General features: G+C 48.1%; 1 protein-coding gene across 1 annotated transcript; it reads left to right on the top strand.

Moving 5' to 3' along the window:
• Nucleotides 1-9493: 9493 nt before the first annotated feature.
• LOC140217223 (uncharacterized) lies at nt 9494-22448 on the top strand. Its single transcript, XM_072287595.1, has 3 exons — nt 9494-9775; nt 20604-20939; nt 22371-22448. The coding sequence occupies exons 1-3, from the start codon at nt 9767-9769 to the stop codon at nt 22446-22448; spliced, it is 423 nt and encodes a 140-aa protein (XP_072143696.1). The 5' UTR covers nt 9494-9766.
• The last annotated feature ends 308 nt before the right edge of the window (nt 22449-22756 follow it).

The raw sequence follows: 22756 nt of genomic DNA, 5'->3' as shown, positions 1-22756 counted from the left end.
TCGCCTGAGTAACTTTATATCCGGCGCGCAAAATGCTACGAGCAAGCAGCGGGCAACGTAGGGCCGGCTGCCGGTGCGTAACCAAGGGCAACGGTTGTTGTTTGAGCGTGCCGCCGCTCGCCCGGCTTCCGCATCGGGAACTCGTGGCCGTCCCGATGGCGGTACGCGATCCGTGCGCCGAGCTCGCGGTGCGAACCGCGTGTGCCTTCCTCGAGGCGCCGGACCAGGGTTCGCACCGGGGTCACCAGTTCCTGCGTGCCTTCGTGGACGACCCGTCGACGCTCACGCTCTGCGCCGCGCGCACCACGGACGCCCAAGCGCTGACCTTCTCCGTTCAGGTGCACAATTGGCATGTGCATGCTGCAATAAGTTGGCGAGTTGGGCTAGTTGGTTGACATTCTTATTCGAAATTAGATTGAAGCGCACATAAGACGTGGACACAGAAGGGAAGTAGACTGGACGGCGCCATCCTGTCTACTTCCTTTCTGTGTCCACGTCTTATGTGCGCTTCAATCTAGTATCGAATATGTACGTGCTGCCTGTGAAAAGGGCGCGCGTGTTTCTGCATGCGACGACGGAGACGAACTGATCTATAAGTTCACTTGAATCCAAATGGTTTGCAACCGGCATGCGTTAGGCACGGATGGGAAGGAGGGGGGCACGGAAACTGACATCTGAGGTATCGGATCTTGAGAGAATCCGCAGCGGCGATCTGTTGTCTCGTGTCCAGTCCTGTGCGGGTTAATTCTCTCGGTGCCGCGTGCTAGTACGTGTGTACGCGCGCTTACACATGGAAGGTTCAGCTGTTAACTGTTAACCCACACTCGTGGAGTCCCCAGGAGCCCGGCGGCACCCAGGTAGCACAAAAGAGATACGTAACGTTTTCGTAGCGTTTATCCAAGACGATAAAAACGGGTTAAAGAAGACACGAATGAGAGAACTTCGGCGGGAAAACGTCGTATATCTCTGCTAATGTCCGGCTTAATTACTTTCTTGAGACGATCTAGAACAGGTCTGCAAGACGTATTCGAAAAGCTGGTCTAGAAATAGGATTGGGAAAGACACAAGTAATCCCTTTGGCAAAACTATTCGTAACCAATTTCTAAACGTTTTTAGGACGTTATCAAAAAGCTGGTCTAGAAGCGGTCTTGAAAGGTTTACGATCATCTGAAGCTAATTTTCGCGGGTGACGGGCGCGATCAGACATCGTTGTTCAAAACACGCGTTTAGTTTCGCCTCACGCGACTGGCCTATGCCGCGCAGACGTCGTCAGCCGCACCCGTTGGCACGGCCTAGGCCAATCGCGTGAGGTGAAACTGATCGGGCGTTTCGAACAACGATCTCCAATCGCGCCCCAGATGAGTAGAAGCGTCGGTGTTGACTGTAAGAGCCACGGCGCAGTGCCAAGCACTGTTCCCTGCATGGCCGGCGCATCCTCTACCAAGTCGCACGAAAATGAGCCTGTTAGGAATAATAAATCCTTAATACCGCCTTTAGTAAGCTACGATGCTTACAGCCACAATGGGAATGACATCCTGCAAAGAACAAATGCCCACGTCTTGGCAGGTGGCCAGACCAAGCCCTTCATGCCAAGAGTGCATGAAATGAGAACATTGTGACAAAGCAAAAACACTTTATTAAAATGTAATGCTTATGCAAGGTTCGAACAAACTGTGTGAGAAATGCAAATAGAAGTAAAGGTACATCAACAATGACAAAAGTCGCAGAAAGGATTCGTAATGAACTCGAAAGTGAACATTCACTAGCACATAATCAAAATTCCAAGTGCACATACAAAAATGAACAGAAAAACCTGGAGTGTACTAAAGTGTCTAATTTATCATAGTAAAGTGCACGTGCTATTAGATGGACTAGAGTTATGCAGAAGTGACATCGGAGCGAATGGAAGAAGTAGACTGAAGAATGCAAGAGTATGATTCGGATGGTAACTGCTTCCAAGCAATGTTACCTATCAGCTAGAAGCTTGAAAAGAGCACAAAAAGAAATACCACCACTTAGTATTCCTGTGACAGAAATAAAAAAAATGGGAACAATGCAAAATTGGAAATATTGCCTTTAGGATATATCAAAGAAGGTATATGGCGAGAAAAAATAACCATACAACAAAAAAGCAAAAAGTGAGATTAGAACAGAATATTTAAATGGGGGATTCAGTCTAACAAGTGCACACTACTGTAGTACAGCGAACGATGAGACAGTAATGCTGCATCTTGCCACTCCAGAACGTGAGAAATGAATATGCAAGCCTCATATTAGAAACTTACATAAACATGGAAGTAAACTGGAATGCACTGGAAGCTGCATTTGTGTAACAAAGGAAGCAATGGTCATAATAAATAGTATGTGTTTTATCTAAAAAGCCCTTTACAAGAGGCAAAGTTGTACCTCTCTGGCAAAAACAAAGTTGCAACGAATAATTTGCAAACCAGCAAATACATTAATTAGCACACTGACATGTCACACTTTGCGCACATCTCCAGTCTCCTAAAGTAAAAAAAAGCACTCTGAATGAGAAAAACGTTTAACACATGTAGCCCAGAGCAAATTCTTTGCCAGTTCACTCACACTTTCACATCCAAAAACATTTGCCACAAAGTCCAGGCACAGTTCCACTGATGTTTACCAATTCACCCCCACTTTCACGTCCAAAAATATTTGGCACACAGTCCAGGCAGAGCTTCATAGATAAACAGCTTGAGAGCACCCTACTGATTATTGTGCAGTCCCGCTGCTGGAAATATAACTGCCGCACATGCTGGTAGTGGTTTCAATGTAGACACACTTGCTGCCCTGGACAGGTATGCTCAGATATCTGCACTGGTGCTCCATTTTGTCGAAGTAGACACATTGATGCACTACGCTGGTAATTGAAATGTATTGAATGCACAAGTATTGGCTTCACCAGAGAGACTTGCCCACATACCACCACTGGCATATATATGCACTTGCTCTTCACTCAGTAGCATTGAACTTAACGTGTTTCCTATGTGGGAGCCTTGTGTAATACCGGTGTCACACGACCACTCTCGATTGCGATCACGCCCGATCCGGATCGAAATTATCTATGCGACTGGCTCACTCGCGTAGCTTGCGCAGAGGAGCCAATCACGACCGAGAAATTCGATTTGTAACGGACTGGATAGCGGCTAAATGAGCCCCGTGTGAAACCGGTATCAAATAATGCACAGACGTACGCTAGGAAAATGTGTTGCACAAGGACAAAGAACTGCGATGCGACATGCCCTGTTATGCGAAGCGCGCGAACAGAACACATTTATATATATATATATATATATATATATATATATATGTATGTATGTATATATATATATAAAAACTGCGAGAGCGCTTCGCGAACTCCATGCGCACACATGGCACCCGCACGAGCTCGGCAGGCCGCCGTAAAGCGCGAAGGGCGCACAGCGTACATTCCGACACATGTCCCAAACTGCAAACAATCGTACTACCTAAAGCATACAAGTTATTTTATACCAAGGGCATACTCGACTCACGTATGCAGTGTCCACAAGCGAGTTATGCAGCGTACATGCTGTATCCATTCGCCAAATAGTAAAATTGATAACAAGCACAAAGCTACAAGGGACTCAATACATTACTACCATTTGAGGCGTCAAATAAAATAAAATTTGGCCGTTTCATATATTGGACACAATATATGGACACATGTGGTACCCGGTAATACCATGAAATGCCCATCACGTGGGTAAAGTGGGCGAAAACACAATCGAGAACCTGAAGCGCAAACGATAAAAGCACGGTATGGTGCACGCAAAATTCTGTCAGTGCGCTGTAGCGCGAGCGAAGAAAATAGGGCGAGCACTTGACCTCACCTTTTGGGATACCGCACTAGTACTGAATCATTAAAAAAAAAGCCTGTTTGAACCAGTTCCCTTGTCTGCAACACTCTTGCTAAACGGGAGACTAAAATACCACGATGACGGCTCTATTGCGGAGATCGGCAAGGTGCGCACAGACAGAAATTTTGCCGCCTTTCTTCGCATTCTGCAAAATGCTTTCTTGTTAGGATCATGCATAGCGGCCGATCCCGACGCTAGGGACACACAGGCACGATTTCTTCCCTCTAACTTTCGTCCTTATAGTGCCCTTAACGCCTTAATTACAGCGTCAGTGAAAAGGCACCTCACATAACATGACAATGAACTTGAAGAGCTGATTAGTGCCCTCCACTCTGCGCCCTCCAATTGAAAACACTACTGATTTCCAAATTAAACTACACAAACAGATCGCACAACCCAAACTAATCACAGAACGTCGTTTTCTTGACGGTCTGCCCCTGCAACACTTACATGACAAAGGGCAGCGGCAGCACATTCAGAACAGCCGCTATCATACCACAGCGCAATGCAAGTGCGATAACGCTATTATGCCCGGCTCAAATAGATCGCACAACCCAAACTAATCACAGAATGTCGTTTTCTTGACAGCAAAGCACTGCAACACTTACATGACAAAAGGCAGCGGCAGCACATTCAGAACAGTCGCAAACAGACCATAGTGCCATGCGAGTGCGATAACGCAACTATGCCCGGCTTCACGAATAACATGGCCGCCTTGGTCACATAACAATTGCAAACACTACTGATTTCCAAATTAAAACCACACAAACATATCGCACAACCCAAACTGATCACAGAATATCGTTTTCTTGACAGCAAAACACTGCAACACTTACATAGCAAAGGGCAGCGGCAGCACATTCAGAACAGCCGCAAACACACCACAGCGCAATGCGAGTGCGGTGACGCGACGACGCCATGACGACGCGACTATGCCCTATGCCCGGCTCGCCCGGCATCACGAATCACGTGGCCACCTTGGTCACATGATTTGACGACGGTATCGCCACCTTGCGCAAGGTTGGATTGCGTTGATGGGTTGTTGAATATTGTAGAAGCCGCTTAAGAGGCTGACGCGCCGTGGCGTGGCGGTGGCGCCTTGAGTCGTTTTCAAAACGTATTCACCCCTCGTTTTTAAGCTGCCTGGCTTCCAACGTTATCAAAACGTATTCACCCCTCGTTTTTAAGCTATCTTGTTTGGAACGTCTTTGATGCGTCGATTTTGGTCAAAAATCCGTTTCAGACGTTGAATCCCTTAATACGACGTTTTCAAGACTTTGTGTGCTACCTGGGCAATTTTCAAACCATTGCAATGGACAGAAGAGATAGTATTGACATGAAATTTTGCATAAACTCATCAGACTTTGTGTATATCGGTTAAGAACCACAAAACGTCCTAAGTCCGGTAAAGTTACAAAAGTAGGAGTAAATGCTGCTCAAGAGGTCGTTCTCAATATTTCTAGCGGTCATGTAATCTTCGTATGTAATCTCCGGTCATGTAGTCTTTGGTAGACTTGACTACATCTCTGTGAAGTCACCAGCATCAGCTAAAGGTTGCATTCGGCAAATTCTTGAGGTCCTTTGGCCTTTGAGGTTGCGCTCACATCGGACGCTATTGTTTGACGTACCTATGTTTACTGTAAGTGTTTGCATAAATCTGCAAAGCTGATTTCTTTTTTGTTGCAAATTGCAAGTCAGACGCTGATTCGTCCTCATTCTCCTGCACGCAAAGTATATTATGGATTCAGAGATGCTTGATACTTATTGGACGCGACGAAATGCGGAGATGTCTTCGCCTCCATAACGGCTATATAGGCAAATGAGCAGTGTTATTGCATGTAGCGTGCAGGCAGATACTACCATCGAAACGAGGTTGTACGCAGGCTTCTTCCTCCCCATCATTTTGTTGTTGGCCTCTATCGGTTTGACAATACAGTGCATACGTATTGATGGCTTCCAAAATAGTGTCAGTGCAATAACACTGTTCATTTCTCTAGCCTCGAGATTAAAAATGCTGTCAAGCTCGACGAGCCGAGTGGCGAGGTGGCACCTTGTGTCCGCAATATGCTCCAGCACTTTTTTGGCCTTGTAAATACTCAAGTGTCGCTTTTATGTATTGACTGCTGATGACCGGCGCCCGCCAGACGTTGCTCTGAAGATGCCGACATACCATATGGCCTCTAGAATGTGACGTCGCTTTTGCTGCGAGTAAACAACATAAGCGATAACCAAGTGGCCGTCGAATTCGTTTTCATTTCATTTCTTGCGTTCTTTTCTACCGCGTGTGAGCCATCAGCGACCACTTTGTCTTCAATTCCAAGGAGCCAGAAGTCGCAGAGCTCATTCGATCGACACAACGAGTCGGTCGGAGCAGTGTGTCACGCGCGCGTGTTGTCATGGCGACAGTCATTCGTTGCGAAACCCAGACAGCGGGTCTTTTTGATCGGCCAAGCGTTACTATATATGCCGGAAACTTTGCTTGTCATCGTATCATTTTACAACTGCCAATGCGGTGGCCGAAAAGTGCTTACGAGGAACAATAATAAGGTCGGAATAGAAATAAAGTCCCAGATTATAAATAAATCTAAGTTTATTTGAGGCGATCAAATTGACACGATAATTTCATTAGCCATGTGCTTCAACACTCTGTCAACCTCTGAAGTCTTGGAACGCCAGCCTGTGACGGGTTCAGAGCGTGACTACCCCACATGAAACTTGCACAGTGTGTGAACAGTAGGCACATACTTATTTTCACAGATTTAGTTGAGGCAGGTTAGATCGGGACATTATGCTGAAATTATGCCTCGACGGCTGTCTTAAGGAGCGGATAAGGGGAAGGGAGTCTGGAATAAGTATTGCTGACTATTAAAGCTTCACGTGCGAAGCGTTCGTATGTTAAGAGGAAATTTCACTGCAGGAATTCTTATGTATAAATACATGGGAACACTGAAATGGTTGTCCTTGGTATTCACTCCGCGAAATTTTGTGAGATTTATTGCAATAAAAGAAAACTTATAATCTACCGACCGTAGCAAGTTGTGGGAAAGAACGGAGAACCGCTGCTTTTTTTCGCCAAGACGCGCGCCGATATAGCCTCGCCCGACTTTCTCGCTACCCACGTGTGTTCTCGGGTAGAGGAGGTCCCGAATGGGAACCTTTAATGCGCCAGGACAGCGCGCTTACGGGAATAAAAACTTTTTAAATCCGTGACAGCACACTGACGCACCAGCATTGTGGTGGCCGCCGCAAGAAAAAAAAAAGTATGTTTAAACTTTATTTTGTCTTCTAGTAATCACACCAAAATTAACGAAAACGCAATTTTAAAGAAGACTTCATCAGACTAAACGTGTTTCTCTTTAGTGTCTCTTTAAGCCAAGCGGTCGTGCATGCTGGCTCACGGCGCAAGACTTTCTCCACCAAAAGGCTGCTCCTTTCAGCGTTCGTATATGTATACACTGTACATATACCTATGCATACGTATATGTACTTGGGCCGGACCGCAGGCTACTGCGCTCGAGGAGGGTGGCGAGCGGCAGCTGGTGTTCTTCAAGCGGCGTCCTCAGGTGCTGACTCCCGAGAACCTGAGCGGCGATGTCGGCGTGTGCGCCCTGCTGGCTCCATCGGCCGCCGAGTCGCTGGGCGCCTGCCTGCGGGCCGTCTTCCAGCCCTTGTTGGCGAGCGAGCCGCTTCTGGCCACCAGCCTCGGGCAGTTGCAGGTGCGCGCGCTTGCGGGACTCTTCCGTTATTGTAGACTTCGTCGATCTGAAAGCGTTGCGCGAATGTCCGTTTTGCGTTGCTGCATATACCTTAGATGCGTTACCTGTATATACAGGTTGTTTCAGCGAACACTTCCAAAAATTCAGAGTTGCCCGTGGCAGATCGCACAACTATAGTTCATGAGGTGGTCTACTTGAAGTGGCGGACACTATACGCCCAAGAATTGAAATGCATAATCGTCTAATTAACGTATTATGGCCCATATTGCAATTTAGTTCCTAGTTGATCCGCCTTTTGAACTCCACGGCTAGAATTTGCAAATTGCAATATGGTCTATAGGATAATTAGTTAAAAACCTAATAAGTGAACTTTCGTTAATTAGTTGATTATGCATTTCAATTTTTTGCAGGTAATGTCCGTCTCTTCGACTAGACCAGCTCATGAACTACAATTGTGCAATCTGCCACAGGCAACCTTTAAAAAATTTTGAAAGTGTTCGCTAAGACACCCGGTATAGTATATGATCGCTCATGGTGAATTGAATGATGAATGTGAAAAAGAAGTGGTTCTTTATGAAGAAGGGAAATGTTTGCAGCCTTCTGCAGCCTTTGAGGGAGCACGGCTCAGCGCCAGCCGATGACTGTGAACTCTTCCCCTTCGTCTCTTTTTTCATTCCCCTTTCCCATACTTCCCCAGTGCAGGGTGAGAGGAGTGCAATGAGAAAAAAATAATATATATAAAAAACGAAAGGATGGCTACTTGTTCATAAATTTATGAAACATTGTCTAGAATAAAAATGCAAAAAAACGAACGCAAGGGAAAAGAACAACGTGGTATCTAATTAAAGATCACATGAAACATGGCCTTCCAATTATTGCGATGACTTTCGAAGCTGTGTGAACTTATAGGACCGTGGACCTGTGAATCTCAAGCTTGAACAATTTGTCAAGCATTCCACGTTTATTAGTTATGCTGCTAAAACGAATGCACTGAGTAAACATGTAGCTGCAGCGCGATAAATGAAAATATAAAGCACGCCTATTTATTCTGTTGGCTGAGCATGCATTTGCGGGTTGGATTTACGACCGCGGCGGCCGCATTCCTACGATGGCATAAGGAAAAAAAAAACAAGAAGAATCTTTTCTGCAGTGCTTCTGGGTACACGTTAAAGAATCCCACGTGATCAAAATTAATCCGAGCCGTCCGCTACGGCGTCCCTCAGAACTCGCTGTGCAGTTTCAAGAAGTTAAAGGCTTAAATGATTTAAAAAAAAAATGATATACCTAATACGTATTAAGAAAGATATTTGTTAGTAGTTTTGTGCTGTGGGTTTATATAGTTTGCTCTTAGGCATTGTTCTGCAACTGTCCCCCTTATATACTTTGCGCAATGCATACTTTGGTGTTGGGCAGCTACTCCAAAGTATAGCGGCTTGCGTAGTAGTCGTCATTGTAATTAAAGAACTGGAATGTATTTACAAAGCTGACGCACTTCTCGCTGCTAGCAGTGCATTGTTTTATTCTTGTGCGCTGCACATCGCTTCGCAGGCTGCCCTTGGCACCGCACGCGACGAGCCCGTTACGCCGAAAGGTGAGTGGCTTCCACCGCAAGCTGGTAACAAATTGCAGCCTGCCCTGTTAAAACTCCCAGCTAAACTGATACATTTTTCTTTATAAATGTGTCTCCGGGGAACCGGAATATTGTGGAAGAGAGTGAGACACAGTACAAAAGACTTCATGACCAGAACGGCTAGAGATGCGGGAAACTGATAAAAAGAAGACTGCTGTGTTAAAAAAAAATCCCAATATGGCTGTTTAAAATTACTGCAAGATACTTTTAAGGATTTTGTTGAAATTATTAAATTTTATCATAGATTCAGCATGGCAGATTTCAGCAAGACAAAACTAAACTAATAGACAAAAATTAGCTAGACAAAGGAAGTAGGAAAATGTTTCATTTCTTGATGGTGATGAGCCCAAGGACTCATCCTACTGTTTTATTTTGACTGGCAGGGAAGGATGAGGCTGCTCTAGAGCAGCATTGGTGTGCTCTGGGCTCTGTGAGCCTGGACGAATGCGCTGACTGGCTAGACGCGGGTCTGTCACTGCTGGAGGACCTGCGACATACAAAGCCCTTGGATTCACTCCACGATGCACTTGGTGAGCTCTGTCCGTTGATCTATCTATCTATCTATCTATCTATCTATCTATCTATCTATCTATCTATCTATCTATCTATCTATCTATCTATCTATCTATCTATCTATCTATCTATCTATCTATCTATCTATCTATCTATCTATCTATCTATCTATCTATCTATCTATCTATCTGTCTGTCTGTCTGTCTGTCTGTCTGTCTGTCTGTCTGTCTGTCTGTCTGTCTGTCTGTCTATGTATGTATGTATGTATGTATGTATGTATGTATGTATGTATGTATGTATGTATGTATGTATGTATGTATGTATGTATGTATGTATGTATGTATGTATGTATGTATGTATGTATCCACGTCCGTCCGTCCGTCAGCCCGCCCACCTGTAAACAGTACTCACAAACGAAAAGCTTTGCGAATTCGGTCCCATGCAGTTAAGCATTAAGCATTTAGCATTAAGCACAATAAAAGACTGCTGACCAAAAAAACACTTTACGGCAGAACAAATCTCATGATAATGTCAATGGTAATGCGATTAGCATTCGAGTCATGTTGCGACACCGCGTTTCTGAAGTCACGTTCCTTTAAAATCTGTAGTGGTCATTGTGAGACTTCCGTTACTTCAGTCATATGCGACAGTGCGGCATCGTCCCACTTCACTATGGCGCTCGCTTGCAAAGATCGCCCATGAGCATGGCGGCATTACGACGACTGTATGAACTCTCGCATTAAAAAAAAAAAAAACGACTGTATGACGCCGACGCAGTGACGACGACGGCATGACAAAGAAGGAATGACGTCGATGAAACGACAAAGGCGGCATGACGACAGTGAGGTGACGATGGTAAAACGATGACAGTGGAACGATGAAGACATGAAAGCAATTCGTAGACGACGAGTATATGACGACAATGAAATTAGGACCACGACATGACGATAAGCGGATGACGAAGCTGTAATGACAACGATGGTACAACCACGACAGCATGATGATTATAGTATGACAATGACTACATGATAGCGACTATCTGACGACGATGCAAAAAAGGCGATGGCATGACAATGGGAGCATAATGACGATTTTTTTTCAAAAGAATAATTACAATAGAATGACGAAGAAGGTGGTATGACGACGATGACATTACGACAGTGACATGATGACCACAGTGTGATAACGGCTCCTTGACAATATAGTGATGTGGAGCGCACAAGAATAAAACAATGCACGGCCAGCAGCGAAAAGTGTGTCAGCGATGTAAATATATTACAGTGTTTTAATTACAATGATGACTGCCACGCGAGTCGCTATATCTTGGAACAGTTTATTTTTTCGCCCGAGGCGCACCGATATAGGCTCGCCCGAACTACTGTCTACCCACGCGAGTTCTCGGGTAGAGGAGGTCCTGAACGGGAACCTTTACTGCGCCAAAACGGCCAGAACACGAAAAAAAAAAAAAAACCCATTGAAATCGGTGACAGCACACTAACGCACAGACAGACAGACAGACAGACAGACAGACAGACAGACAGACAGACAGACAGACAGACAGACAGACAGACAGACAGACAGACAGACAGACAGACAGACAGACAGACAGACAGACTCAAAAAGACTGAAGTGGGCAAAGAATGCTAATAGCTTTAAAAAAAACCAATGAAAGATGTATGTTTAGTGCACTTCTAACCCATCTATGACAGCTTGCAAAAAGTTGTTCAGCGTGTTGTTACGTTTCGCCTACAACGCGCGGTAATGCCGGCGCGGATGCAACGGACGCCGGGGCTTCGTTCAAAGCGGCGGACATTTTGGCCCGTTCGACGCCGCCGCAACGCCTCGCCGCCAAGCGTGTCCAGGCGTGTTTCAGTGCCACGTGTCTTCGTGTGTGCGTGTGTGTGTGTGTGCCCACGCTTGTCAAAGCGCGGCAGCCGGGGAGCGGAGCTCCCCAAGTGAGGGTTGGCGATGCGTCACTACACTCGGTTCAGCAGGTCTCTCGGCTCGACCGTGCGCGCCGTCGTGGGCTCATGCTCCGCCGTCCCGTGACCTTCATCCCGTGACCTTCATCCCGTGACCTTCCCTTTTGGACCGCGACGCCGAGAGTATAAGAGCAGCTGCCCCCGGACGCCAGGGGAGAGGCTCCGATTTGTACTGTTGAGTTACGTGCTCTCCCGTCTCTCCACTTCGGTCGACCTGACCGGCCGCTCTTTTGCTATGTTAGAATAAACAAGTTGTTCTGTTACCAGTCTTCTCTTGCTTTGCCGGGACCTTCGGATGCTTCCAGTGCCACAGGCCGCCAGGCCAACGCTACCCTTGGGGCTTGCGACCCATTGGCAATAACGGGCGTCAGCACCGAGACCCCAACAACTCGTGCCAGCGGTGCGATTCCAACATCTGGTGGCAGCGGTGGGATCGCGACAACGGAGGCCAGCAGCGAAGAGATGCGGTTGACTGTATGCTGAGCAGCACAACGACCATCCGGGAGCAGCGCAACGAGCCCTGTGTGATGACTGGTTGCCTGCAGCGGAACGACTGCGCTGAAGTCTTGGCTGCGAGGTTTGGTGAGTGCGGGACTTTCTTCTTCTGAGTTTTGCCAGGCTTTTGTTAGTGTTAGAAACAGAGCTGGTAATTGGGGTTGTCGTTGCTGCCGGGTTAGTTTGCGGCAAGACAATAGTAGGCAGTAGAGAAAGCAGCATTCAGAGCAGCCATGGATTTGAAGTCGTTGCGCAAACCGAAATTGCTGGAGCTTGCGAGAGAGCTGGGTCTGGATGTCTCAGACAAACTCAGAAAACCAGAACTGCTAAGGGCTATTCTTGAGTTAGAAGCTGAGGATGACGAGCTGTCGGAATGCCTTGAGACCATTGAGGAGAGGGAGGAGCAAAAAGAGAAACAGGAGCGCGAACTTAAAGAACAGAAAGAGAAAGAAGAGCGCGAACGTAAAGAACAGAAAGAGAAAGATGAGCGTGAACTTAAAGAACAGAAAGAGAAAGATGAGCGTGAACGAAAAGAACAGAAAGAAAAAGAAGAGCGCGAACACGCTTTGGAAATGAAGCGTCTCGAGGTAGAGATGGAACGCGCTCGTAATGGAAGTCAGGCACACGGTGCAGGAGAACGAGTATTGTTCAAAATGACTGACCTGATGCGGCCGTTTAAGCTTGGAGAGGACATTGGTTTGTTCCTGGTTAACTTTGAGCGAACGTGCGAGAAGCAGGGGTTCTCTCGGGAAACGTGGCCACAGCGCTTGCTCACTTTGCTACCCGGCGAGGCGGCCGACGTAGTCGCTCGCTTGGAGAGAGAGGAGGCAGAGGATTTCGACAAAGTGAAATCGAGTCTGCTAAAAAAGTACCGGCTGTCAGCGGAGGCGTTCCGTCGGAAGTTTCGGGAAAATGAGAAAGGCAAAAGTGAGTCATATACAGAGTTTGCGTACAGGCTTATGTCAAACATGCAGGAGTGGCTCAAAGAAGAGAAAGCGTTTGGTGACCACGAGAAAGTTCTGCAGTGTTTCGGGCTAGAACAGTTTTATAGTCGGTTACCTGAGAACGTGCGGTACTGGGTCTTGGATAGGCCAGACGTTAGTACGGTGGCTAGAGCCGCTGAGTTAGCCGAGGAGTTTGTGACGCGTCGGGCTCGCGGAGCTAAGGACGGTCAAAAGGGTGAATTTGGCTCCAAGTTTGAGAGGCCGAAGTTCACACCCATGAGAGCAAAGGGGGATACACGTAGTGCGGATGCGAGTGAAAGCAGTCCGACCGAACGTAAGGAGACGGCGGCAACCGAAGCCGAACGCAGAAAGCGGTTCGAGACGAGGCAAGCGCGCGTTTGTTATACGTGCCAGAAGCCGGGTCACTTTTCGGCGCAGTGTCCAGAAACAAAAACACAAGTCGTGTTTTTGTCTATATGCAGCACTGACGAGAACATGAAGCTTCTCGAGCCTTACATGCGAGACCTCCTCGTGAACGGGAAAGAGTGCCGAGTGCTTCGCGATTCCGCAGCTACAATGGATGTAGTTCACCCCTCTTACGTAGAACCCGATATGTTCACGGGCGAGTGCGCATGGATCAAGCAAGCAGTGGAAGCTCATAGCGTGTGTCTGCCGGTAGCAAAAGTGCTTATTGAAGGACCTTTCGGAGCACTTGAGACGGAGGCCGCAGTGTCATCTATGCTGCCCCCCCAGTACCCGTACCTATTTTCGAACAGGTCCGATTACCTCCTGCGCGAGAAGGGGCTTTTGTTTGGTGAGGCTAGCGTTCAGGCCTTAACCAGATCGAAGGTTCGGGAGCTCGCTGCAAAGGCGGTAGTTGCGGGGCCGACGTTGTTGAACGATGAGAAAGGGTCAGAGGCGCAGCAAGCTGGTATTCAGAGCACGCCCGAACTGAATAAAATTGAGCCTGTAGCGTTAAAGGCACCAGATACTGGAGAGGAAAATCCCGACACGGGAAAGTTAGAAGAGCTGTCTCCAGATTTGCTCATCGCGCCTACGTCAGACGGACTTAACAGGTTGCTAAAAGTCAGCCGGTCGGCTTTGATAGCCGAGCAAAAGAAGGATGGCAGCCTAGAAAACATACGCTGCATTATCAAGGAAGGTATCGCCAAGAAAAATGCTCGCTTTGTGGAAAGAGGTGGGGTCCTGTACCGGAAGTATCTAGACCGCAGGGGAGTGGAGTTCGATCAGCTGATCGTGCCTCAATGCTATCGTCAGGATCTGTTGCGCTTGTCGCATGGGGGTTCGTGGTCCGGACACCTAGGAGTTAAGAAAACTAAGGACCGTCTCTTGCAGGAGTACTATTGGCCAGGGTGTTTTCGGGACGCAGACCACTTTGTGAAGACATGCGACACCTGTCAGCGGGTGGGCAAGCCAGGGGACAAATCGAGGGCGCCGTTGAAGTTGGTACCTATCATTACGGAGCCTTTTAGACGGCTCGTTATTGATACAGTGGGACCTCTGCCGGTAAAAGCCACGGGGTACCGACACATTTTGACTGTGATCTGCCCAGCGACAAAGTTCCCTGAAGCAGTGCCGCTTAAAGAACTCAGCTCAGTTGAGATAGTCAATGCACTACTGTCCATATTTGCGCGAGTTGGTTTTCCTGCAGAAATCCAGTCAGATCAGGGTACAGTGTTTACTAGCGCTTTGACGACAGCCTTTCTCGAAAGGTGCGGGGTAAGGCTGTTACACAGCTCAGTGCACCACCCCCAGTCGAATTCCGTTGAGAAGCTCCACTCCGTCATGAAGCGCGTGTTGAGAGCATTGTGTTTTGAACATCAAACTGACTGGGAGCTGTGTCTGCCTGGAGTGATGTTTGCTTTAAGAACCGCGCCGCATGCGGCTACGGGGTTCTCGCCAGCTGAGCTGGTGTACGGTCGCTCGCTGCGATCTCCGCTTCGCATGCTTCGAGAATCATGGGAAGGCAGGGGCGACGACCCAGTCGTGGTAGAGTACGTGCTTAAGCTCCTCGAACGCTTAAGAAGGGCACAGGAGTTGTCAGGTGAAGCAATGGCAGAGGCCCAGCAGAGGGCCAAGGTTTATTATGATCGGACAGCCAGGGCCCGTCGTTTTGAGGTGGGCGATGAGGTCATGATATTGCGCACATCGCTAAAGAACAAACTCGACGTGCAGTGGGAGGGCCCAGCACGGATTGTTCAAAAACTGTCGGACGTTAACTACGTGGTGAGTCTGCCAGGAAAGCGGAAAGCACAGCAAGTTTACCACTGTAATCTGCTCAAACCCTATAAGCAACGAGAAGCAGTGGTGTGCATGATGGTAAACGTGCCCGAAGAGCTTCCGGTCGAGCTTCCGGGACTAGGCTCAGTGACGAACAGGAAAGACACCGATCAAGTCATTAGTGACTTAATAAGTAAAGCATCGCTGTCGCCTGAGCAGAAAACCGAACTACACCAGCTCTTACAAGAGTTTCAAGGTCTGTTCTCTGAGAGGCCTGGTAGGACTTCTGTCCTTACTCATGACATAGAACTTACCTCCCCAGAGCCAGTACGATCCAAGGCGTACCGGGTGTCACCCCGCCAGAGCGATATTATGGAAGCTGAGGTAAAGAAAATGCTACAGCTCGGTGTTATTGAAGCGGGTGAGAGTGATTATACCTCCCCTTTGATTTTAGTTGAGGTACCGGGCAAGGAACCTCGTCCTTGCGTCGACTACCGCAGGCTTAATTCCATCACTAAGGATCAAATTTATCCGATCCCTAACATCGAGGAGTGCCTTGAGAGAGTGAGTAGCGCTCAGTTTATTTCCACCCTAGATCTTGTCAGGGGTTATTGGCAGGTTCCACTTACAGAAGAGGCTAGTAGGTATGCGGCGTTCATTTCACCAATGGGGACATTCCGTCCTAAAGTTTTGAGTTTTGGTTTGAAGAACGCGCCATACTGCTTTTCAAGCCTCATGGATAAAGTGTTGCGGGGACAGCAAGAATTCGCTTTACCGTATCTAGACGACGTAGCGATATTCTCCGCATCCTGGCCTGAGCATATGGCGCACTTGCGGGCAGTGCTAACCCGCCTGCGCGATGCGGGCTTGACAGTCAAGGCTCCCAAGTGCCAGTTAGCACAGGCCGAGGTTGTCTACCTCGGACACGTGATTGGTCGGGGTCGACGCCGCCCCTCTGAAATAAAGGTGGCCGCTGTGCGAGACTTCCCGCAACCGCGTACGAAGACCGATATTCGGTCGTTCTTAGGTGTCGCCGGCTACTATCAGAGGTACATCCCCAGGTACTCTGATATCGCGGCTCCCTTGACGGATGCTCTAAGAAAGACAGAGCCGCAAACAGTCGTCTGGGATGAGACGAAGGAAAGAGCTTTTAGCGCCCTAAAGAGCGCCCTAACAAGCCAGCCTGTGCTACGATCGCCCGACTACACAAAAGGGTTCGTTGTTCAGTGTGATGCTAGTGAGCGAGGCATGGGCGTTGTACTGTGCCAACGGGAAAATGGAGAAGTAGAACACCCCGTCCTGTATGCTAGTCGTAAGCTGACCAGTCGTGAGCAGGCGTATAGCGCCACCGAGAAAGAGTGTGCGTGTATCGTGTGGGCCGTTCAGAAATTATCATGTTACCTAGCCGGCTCGAGGTTTATCATTGAAACGGATCACTGCCCTCTCCAATGGCTGCAGACCATCTCTCCCAAAAATGGCCGCCTCCTGCGCTGGAGCCTCGCTTTGCAACAATATTCCTTTGAGGTGCGTTACAAAAAGGGGAGTCTCAACGGTAACGCCGATGGCTTAAGTCGAAGCCCCTAACGTGGGAATCAGCCTCAAAATTGCTTGTTACTGATGTTTTTCTTCCTGAGGCAGGATTTTTAACCTATTGCTTTTGTGTAGTGTTTCAAAGTGATGATGTGCTTTTTAGTGCAATTTTTCCGATTTGTGGACGCGTTCTGAGTGCTGCTAAACTACTGTAAGGAACTAGGCAGCAGTATAAAAGGGGAAAGAGCCTGGCAGGGCTTAGTGAGGGTTGTGCCGTGCTTGCTGACTGAGCGGTTGACTTTCGGCGTAGTTCTAACGCTTGCCGGAAACGAGAACAAAAATGTCAACTCTCCCGAAGTCACTTTGCAGTGTCCTGTGTGCACCTGAACGTGAGAACGAGGCCTTCTCTGTGCGCTGCGCTCAAGAAACGCCAAAGGACGCCCGACTACGGTTATGAGCATCATCGAGCGACATCCCTCCGGACAGCGGATGCAGTCCCCTGACCATCGGGATCTCCTTCCCCCGGCGGGGCGGTCTGTTACGTTTCGCCTACAACGCGCGGTAATGCCGGCGCGGATGCAACGGACGCCGGGGCTTCGTTCAAAGCGGCGGACATTTTGGCCCGTTCGACGCCGCCGCAACGCCTCGCCGCCAAGCGTGTCCAGGCGTGTTTCAGTGCCGCGTGTCTTCGTGTGTGCGTGTGTGTGTGTGTGCCCACGCTTGTCAAAGCGCGGCAGCCGGGGAGCGGAGCTCCCCAAGTGAGGGTTGGCGATGCGTCACTACACTCGGTTCAGCAGGTCTCTCGGCTCGACCGTGCGCGCCGTCGTGGGCTCATGCTCCGCCGTCCCGTGACCTTCATCCCGTGACCTTCATCCCGTGACCTTCCCTTTTGGACCGCGACGCCGAGAGTATAAGAGCAGCTGCCCCCGGACGCCAGGGGAGAGGCTCCGATTTGTACTGTTGAGTTACGTGCTCTCCCGTCTCTCCACTTCGGTCGACCTGACCGGCCGCTCTTTTGCTATGCTAGAATAAACAAGTTGTTCTGTTACCAGTCTTCTCTTGCTTTGCCGGGACCTTCGGATGCTTCCAGTGCCACAGGCCGCCAGGCCAACGCTACCCTTGGGGCTTGCGACCCATTGGCAATAACGGGCGTCAGCACCGAGACCCCAACAACTCGTGCCAGCGGTGCGATTCCAACAGTGTATAAGCAATTTAAAATTTCCGCCAGACGTTAAATCCAAGAGACGTATGTTGTAAAGGTTATTCTACTCCATTTGCATTCATCAACCATCTCCCCGAGTGACAGATTTTGGCGGCAACGGGGGCATGGCTTCGTGGGACCAAATTATAAAGGACAAAAAGAATGGAAAATGAAACCAATCGCTGCAAAATACGACTCCTGACCTGTGTAATGCGTGGAAGAACGCTATATTCCTACTTGGACAATCAGCACGCATCGCTCTCCATGCATCGTATGCGTGGAGAGCTGCGATGTTGACAAATTAACGTCCTTCAACTGAAGACAGAGAGAGAGAGAGAGAGAATTCGGCAAAGACATGAAAAAAGTTCCATAATTCGATTTTTAAATCTTTGCCGCAATGCATTATTGTTATGCAGTGAAGCACGTGTACTGTAGTGCGGTGAAGCATATTGAAAGTGGAAAGGGGCCACTACACACGATAAAAAACTGGGTTCACTCAGACAAGAGTACTTCGCGGTAAAATGTACACACTAACAAGCGGTGCTGCACGTAGCTATTATTGTATACATAATTCAACACCTAAGAAAACATGAACCGAGTGAACGTCGGCTTGATAAACAATATATTACTTTCTGACAGCTTAGGTCGCACTTGTCGCCCCAAAACAAGAGGCTTAAATCGCCGCAGCAACGCCAGAAACAAGCTTTGAATGGCTGCCAGTACGCTTGTTAGGCGTCTCACTCGTACTGCGACCGGAGACTGTGGGTGCTTGCGTGCATAATTAAGGAACACACATTATGTCCGGTGGCAGTGGCCCCTTTCCACTCTTAGCACGATTCACCGCAATGCATTATTGTATCGCAGAATAGCTGATATTAAAGAAACAAACTGTGCAACATTTATATTAGACCCTTACCGAGATGTTCTTTAGCTGGACCTTTCTTAGAAAACTTAATGTAGTTCTCTTTATGAAAGGCGACCAAATGAATAAATTCAGCGCACAGTTAGTCAGATGCACTCAGAATGCTTATTAATGATAACTGCTTCTATGGTGTTCAGCTCAGGATGAAAAAAAAAGTACGCAGAAGAAACCTCTGCATAAGCATTCTTTTGTTGCTTCGATGAGAAGCCAATTTTACCCGCTGATACTCAGACAACTTGAATTTGCCCCTCGGTTATGGCCTCTGAGCAGCTCAAAATGTCGGCCATGCATAGACCTCTCGGTATATCGAGGAACCGCGGGATGGCAGCACTTGCTACGCAGAGAAACTGCGTTTCGAGGTTCTCTTTACCACAGTCCTTTCTTGTGTTGCAGCAAAGCTTGAACATGGGCACAATCAGTTCAAGTACGGAGGCCACAGCACGCAGCTAGAGCGAGGAATTTAGGGGACACTTCAAGCCCAATAAACATTTAGGGAAGCGTTATGGGTAGACAGGACACACTACGAACTTTCTTGATACTCGTCTGTGGTGCTACGTTTAACTAATAACGGATCGTTGCTGACTCGCCCAAAGGCAAATTTTGCGACAGTACAGAGACGTTGGAGACGTTTACGGGTGCATGGTATAACAGTGGCAGCAAAATGTGTCAAAAAAGCTTGACACAGGACTGAAGAGTAATAACTGGACGAAGACGTTCGTCACGTTATTATAATTTTTTTTTTAGTATTGTCACGTTGGATAGGATGCAATAAGAAATGGGGGGAAAGGCAACATTCTATCAGCTCCGTCAGGCAGCATTCCACCCATCGCGCGCCGGACACGCGTCGCGCTTCGATCTACGACACAGTTTAGAAAACAAAGCGCAACCTTGGTCTTGCCTAGTTATCGTTTGTTTGCGTTACAAGAGCTGCCAGGAAAATTAAACTGCGCCAATTATTACTTTTCGACAGTTTGCGGAGACAATAGAAGCAGAAGACATTCGCATTTTTGATCCGTGACGGCACATTATAAAGGTAAAATTCATTATTTCACTTCAACAGAGGACGTGAGCCTATGTTTAGCTCTATCACTCTTTTTTTCCCCAGAACGCAGTTTTGAGTTGACTCCCTGATTTCGAGGTTGAGGTCGAAGATTAAAACGCGCAGGCCTTCACTGCCCCAAGCCTTTCTTTCTTCTCTATAATAAAAACTTTCTAATCTAGGGGCAGCATTCGCAAAACTTTTTGTTCCAAATAACTTCTTGGCATGGTGCACTCGCATTCACAATTAATATGTTCGTTATTATCACCCCGTGTCTGTTGTTCGAAGAAACCCACCTAGCATATATGAACTGCTTCTGCGAGCACGACTCCTGCTTGATAGCACTATGTGCCCATGCACCTCCCATATTCTCCGACGAAATGTGCGGCTGCAGTCGAGCGGCTATATAGCATCTGCCGCTGCATCGGGAACGGCTTCACGAGCGCCCCGCACGTCTCGTCTCAGGCCGTGGTCTGGCGGCGCGGCTGCAGACCCTCCTGCGGGACTTGGACCCGTGGCGCGCACCTCTGAACAAGGTGCAGCAGGAGCTCGGTCAAGCTCTGTCGGCGTGCGGCCGCAGTCCGAGCGCGGACGCCGTCCTGGGGGGCCGGCTCCGCGCCACGCTGCAGGCGCGCCTGGCGCAGGAGCAGCTGGTTCGCCTCGCGCCGCCCACCGCGCGGGAGCCCCTGCCTCCGGCACCGCGGCTCTCGGACCCCGAGCCAGAGTGGCACGCCGCCGTGGAGCTGCACACCCAGTGGATGGCCCCGCTGGCCGCCCGCGCTGCAGCCGCGCTCAGAGAGCGCCTGCTGCGCACCACCGGACTACCGGTCAGTCGCGCGTGGAACACGGCTAACTGAAATCGGCAGCGGGAGTGAAACGTGGAACGTGTGATCATCGGGTGTTGTATAGCGTCGAGGGAACGACCACAAAAGGAAGGACAAGACGACGCACAAAAAGCAAAAAGCGCCTTTTGCGCTTTGTGTGCCGCCTTGTCCTCCTTTGTGTGGTCGTTCCCTCTGCGCTTGGCAACCCGATGATCACGAACCAACGAGCCCAAGTTTCCACGATCGTGATGGCACGTATGGTTTCACACGGCAGAAACCGAAAATTTTTGCAAGAACGCTGCGTCTAACAAACGGAAGCGCGGCAGCGGACTGATAAATAAGTAAATAAATAAGTAAATAAATAAATAAATAAATAAATAAATAAATCGTACCGTGGTTAAATTAACAAGCAAGAATGAATAAATAAATCCGTCAATCGTCGATCAAGTCAATTCGGCAATCCAGTCAACTCGCGCCTTCTCGCTATGATTGCCTGTAAGGCATCAGCTACGTTGGGCCAAAGAAACCTCAAAGAAAACGAAGTCGCTTGTGTTTCTTCTGGTCCCACTCGCGTATAAGTGACTACTCTGTGACCATGCCATATTTATGCGCAAGTCATTCGGCAGTCACGTGGTAGTGGACTGCTCGCTTGCACCATTTTGTTTGAAAACTGTGTGACTGCGGCAATATATATAAAAGCCATAGGGCTGGAGAGATTTGTGAAGCTTTCCTTATACGTGTGACGAGGAACCTGTGAGTTGGCTCCCCATCCAGATGATTATTAGATAACGAGACTGCTTATTTATCATTGCGAAACAGGTGTCATGCTAGCCATGCCATGTGCCCTTTTCGCAGTTGTGCCGGCAACATGCATTGCAGATTTATCTGCTCTCCTTCTTTCAGCTCTCGCTTTATATTGCTGTGAAAGCAGTAAAATTGGACGGTTGTTAGTATATATTGTTCTTTCTTTTGACCGGTTCGTTATTCAAAGGAGCATATTTTTAGAAGAACCCTTCCAAAACCGTGGCTTTAATTTGGCTCTCCCAGCAATTCTTTCCTTTCGGGCTACCGTACTCGGTTGCAGCCACAGGAGCGTTTGTAAAGCCCTCTGCATCTTTCTACGTGAGACAAAAAAGGACGGCATGCTGAAATTCTTAATATTTATTGTGCTCAATAACATTTTTCAGTAATGCTTAGATATTTGATAATTCATATCTGTAATAGCAGACACTTTCAATCCCATTTGCAAGATAATTATTTCATTTATCCTTACTTTCTTTTAGAAAAAAAAAAGATTGATAACAGTTATTTCACCGGCCGATCCATGGCCCATCCCCTATATTGTGTTGCGCCATCTCACTAGGGAACAAGAACAAGAACAAGGACTACGCTGATGGCAGTCCATCTCCAAGTGAGATACACTTCTCTTTGCAGCTTCTGCAAGAATGCAAATCCTACTCCGAGCTGCTTAAGCATCCCGACGTGCAAGCTCAGCTAGCTCCCGAAAGGTAAAATTTTTGGTTTTATTGTTCCCTTAAGTATAACGTACACTTCTTGAAGAATACGTTTCCCCCGGTAGGATCAACCGCTAAGTGTATAGTGCACTTCAAGTGCACCAGCAGGGGGGAGGGGGGGAGGGCATGTTGAATGCTACCAACACACCCCACTCTTCATGAGTTAAAGTTCGCAGCATTTCTTCAGCACAATATATCGCGGGTTGATTTCTTCCCCCTTCTCTTTAGTAAAGAGGATATTAGCTACGTTAGCATGAACCTGACAAAGCCTGGTCAATTCAGCTTGTCGGGCCGAAATCTGGTGGT

The sequence above is a fragment of the Dermacentor andersoni genome, chromosome 4 (assembly GCF_023375885.2).
Source record: "Dermacentor andersoni chromosome 4, qqDerAnde1_hic_scaffold, whole genome shotgun sequence".
In the NCBI taxonomy this organism is placed as follows: Eukaryota; Metazoa; Arthropoda; class Arachnida; order Ixodida; family Ixodidae; genus Dermacentor; species Dermacentor andersoni.
Note: the sequence above shows the minus strand (reverse complement) of the source record. Positions and strands in the feature narration are given on the sequence as shown.

Coding starts and splice junctions, on each gene's coding strand:
- LOC140217223 (XM_072287595.1), top strand. Junction 20,940..22,370: donor TGCGCACCACCGGACTACCG/GTCAGTCGCGCG, acceptor TTCTCTTTGCAG/CTTCTGCAAGAATGCAAATC.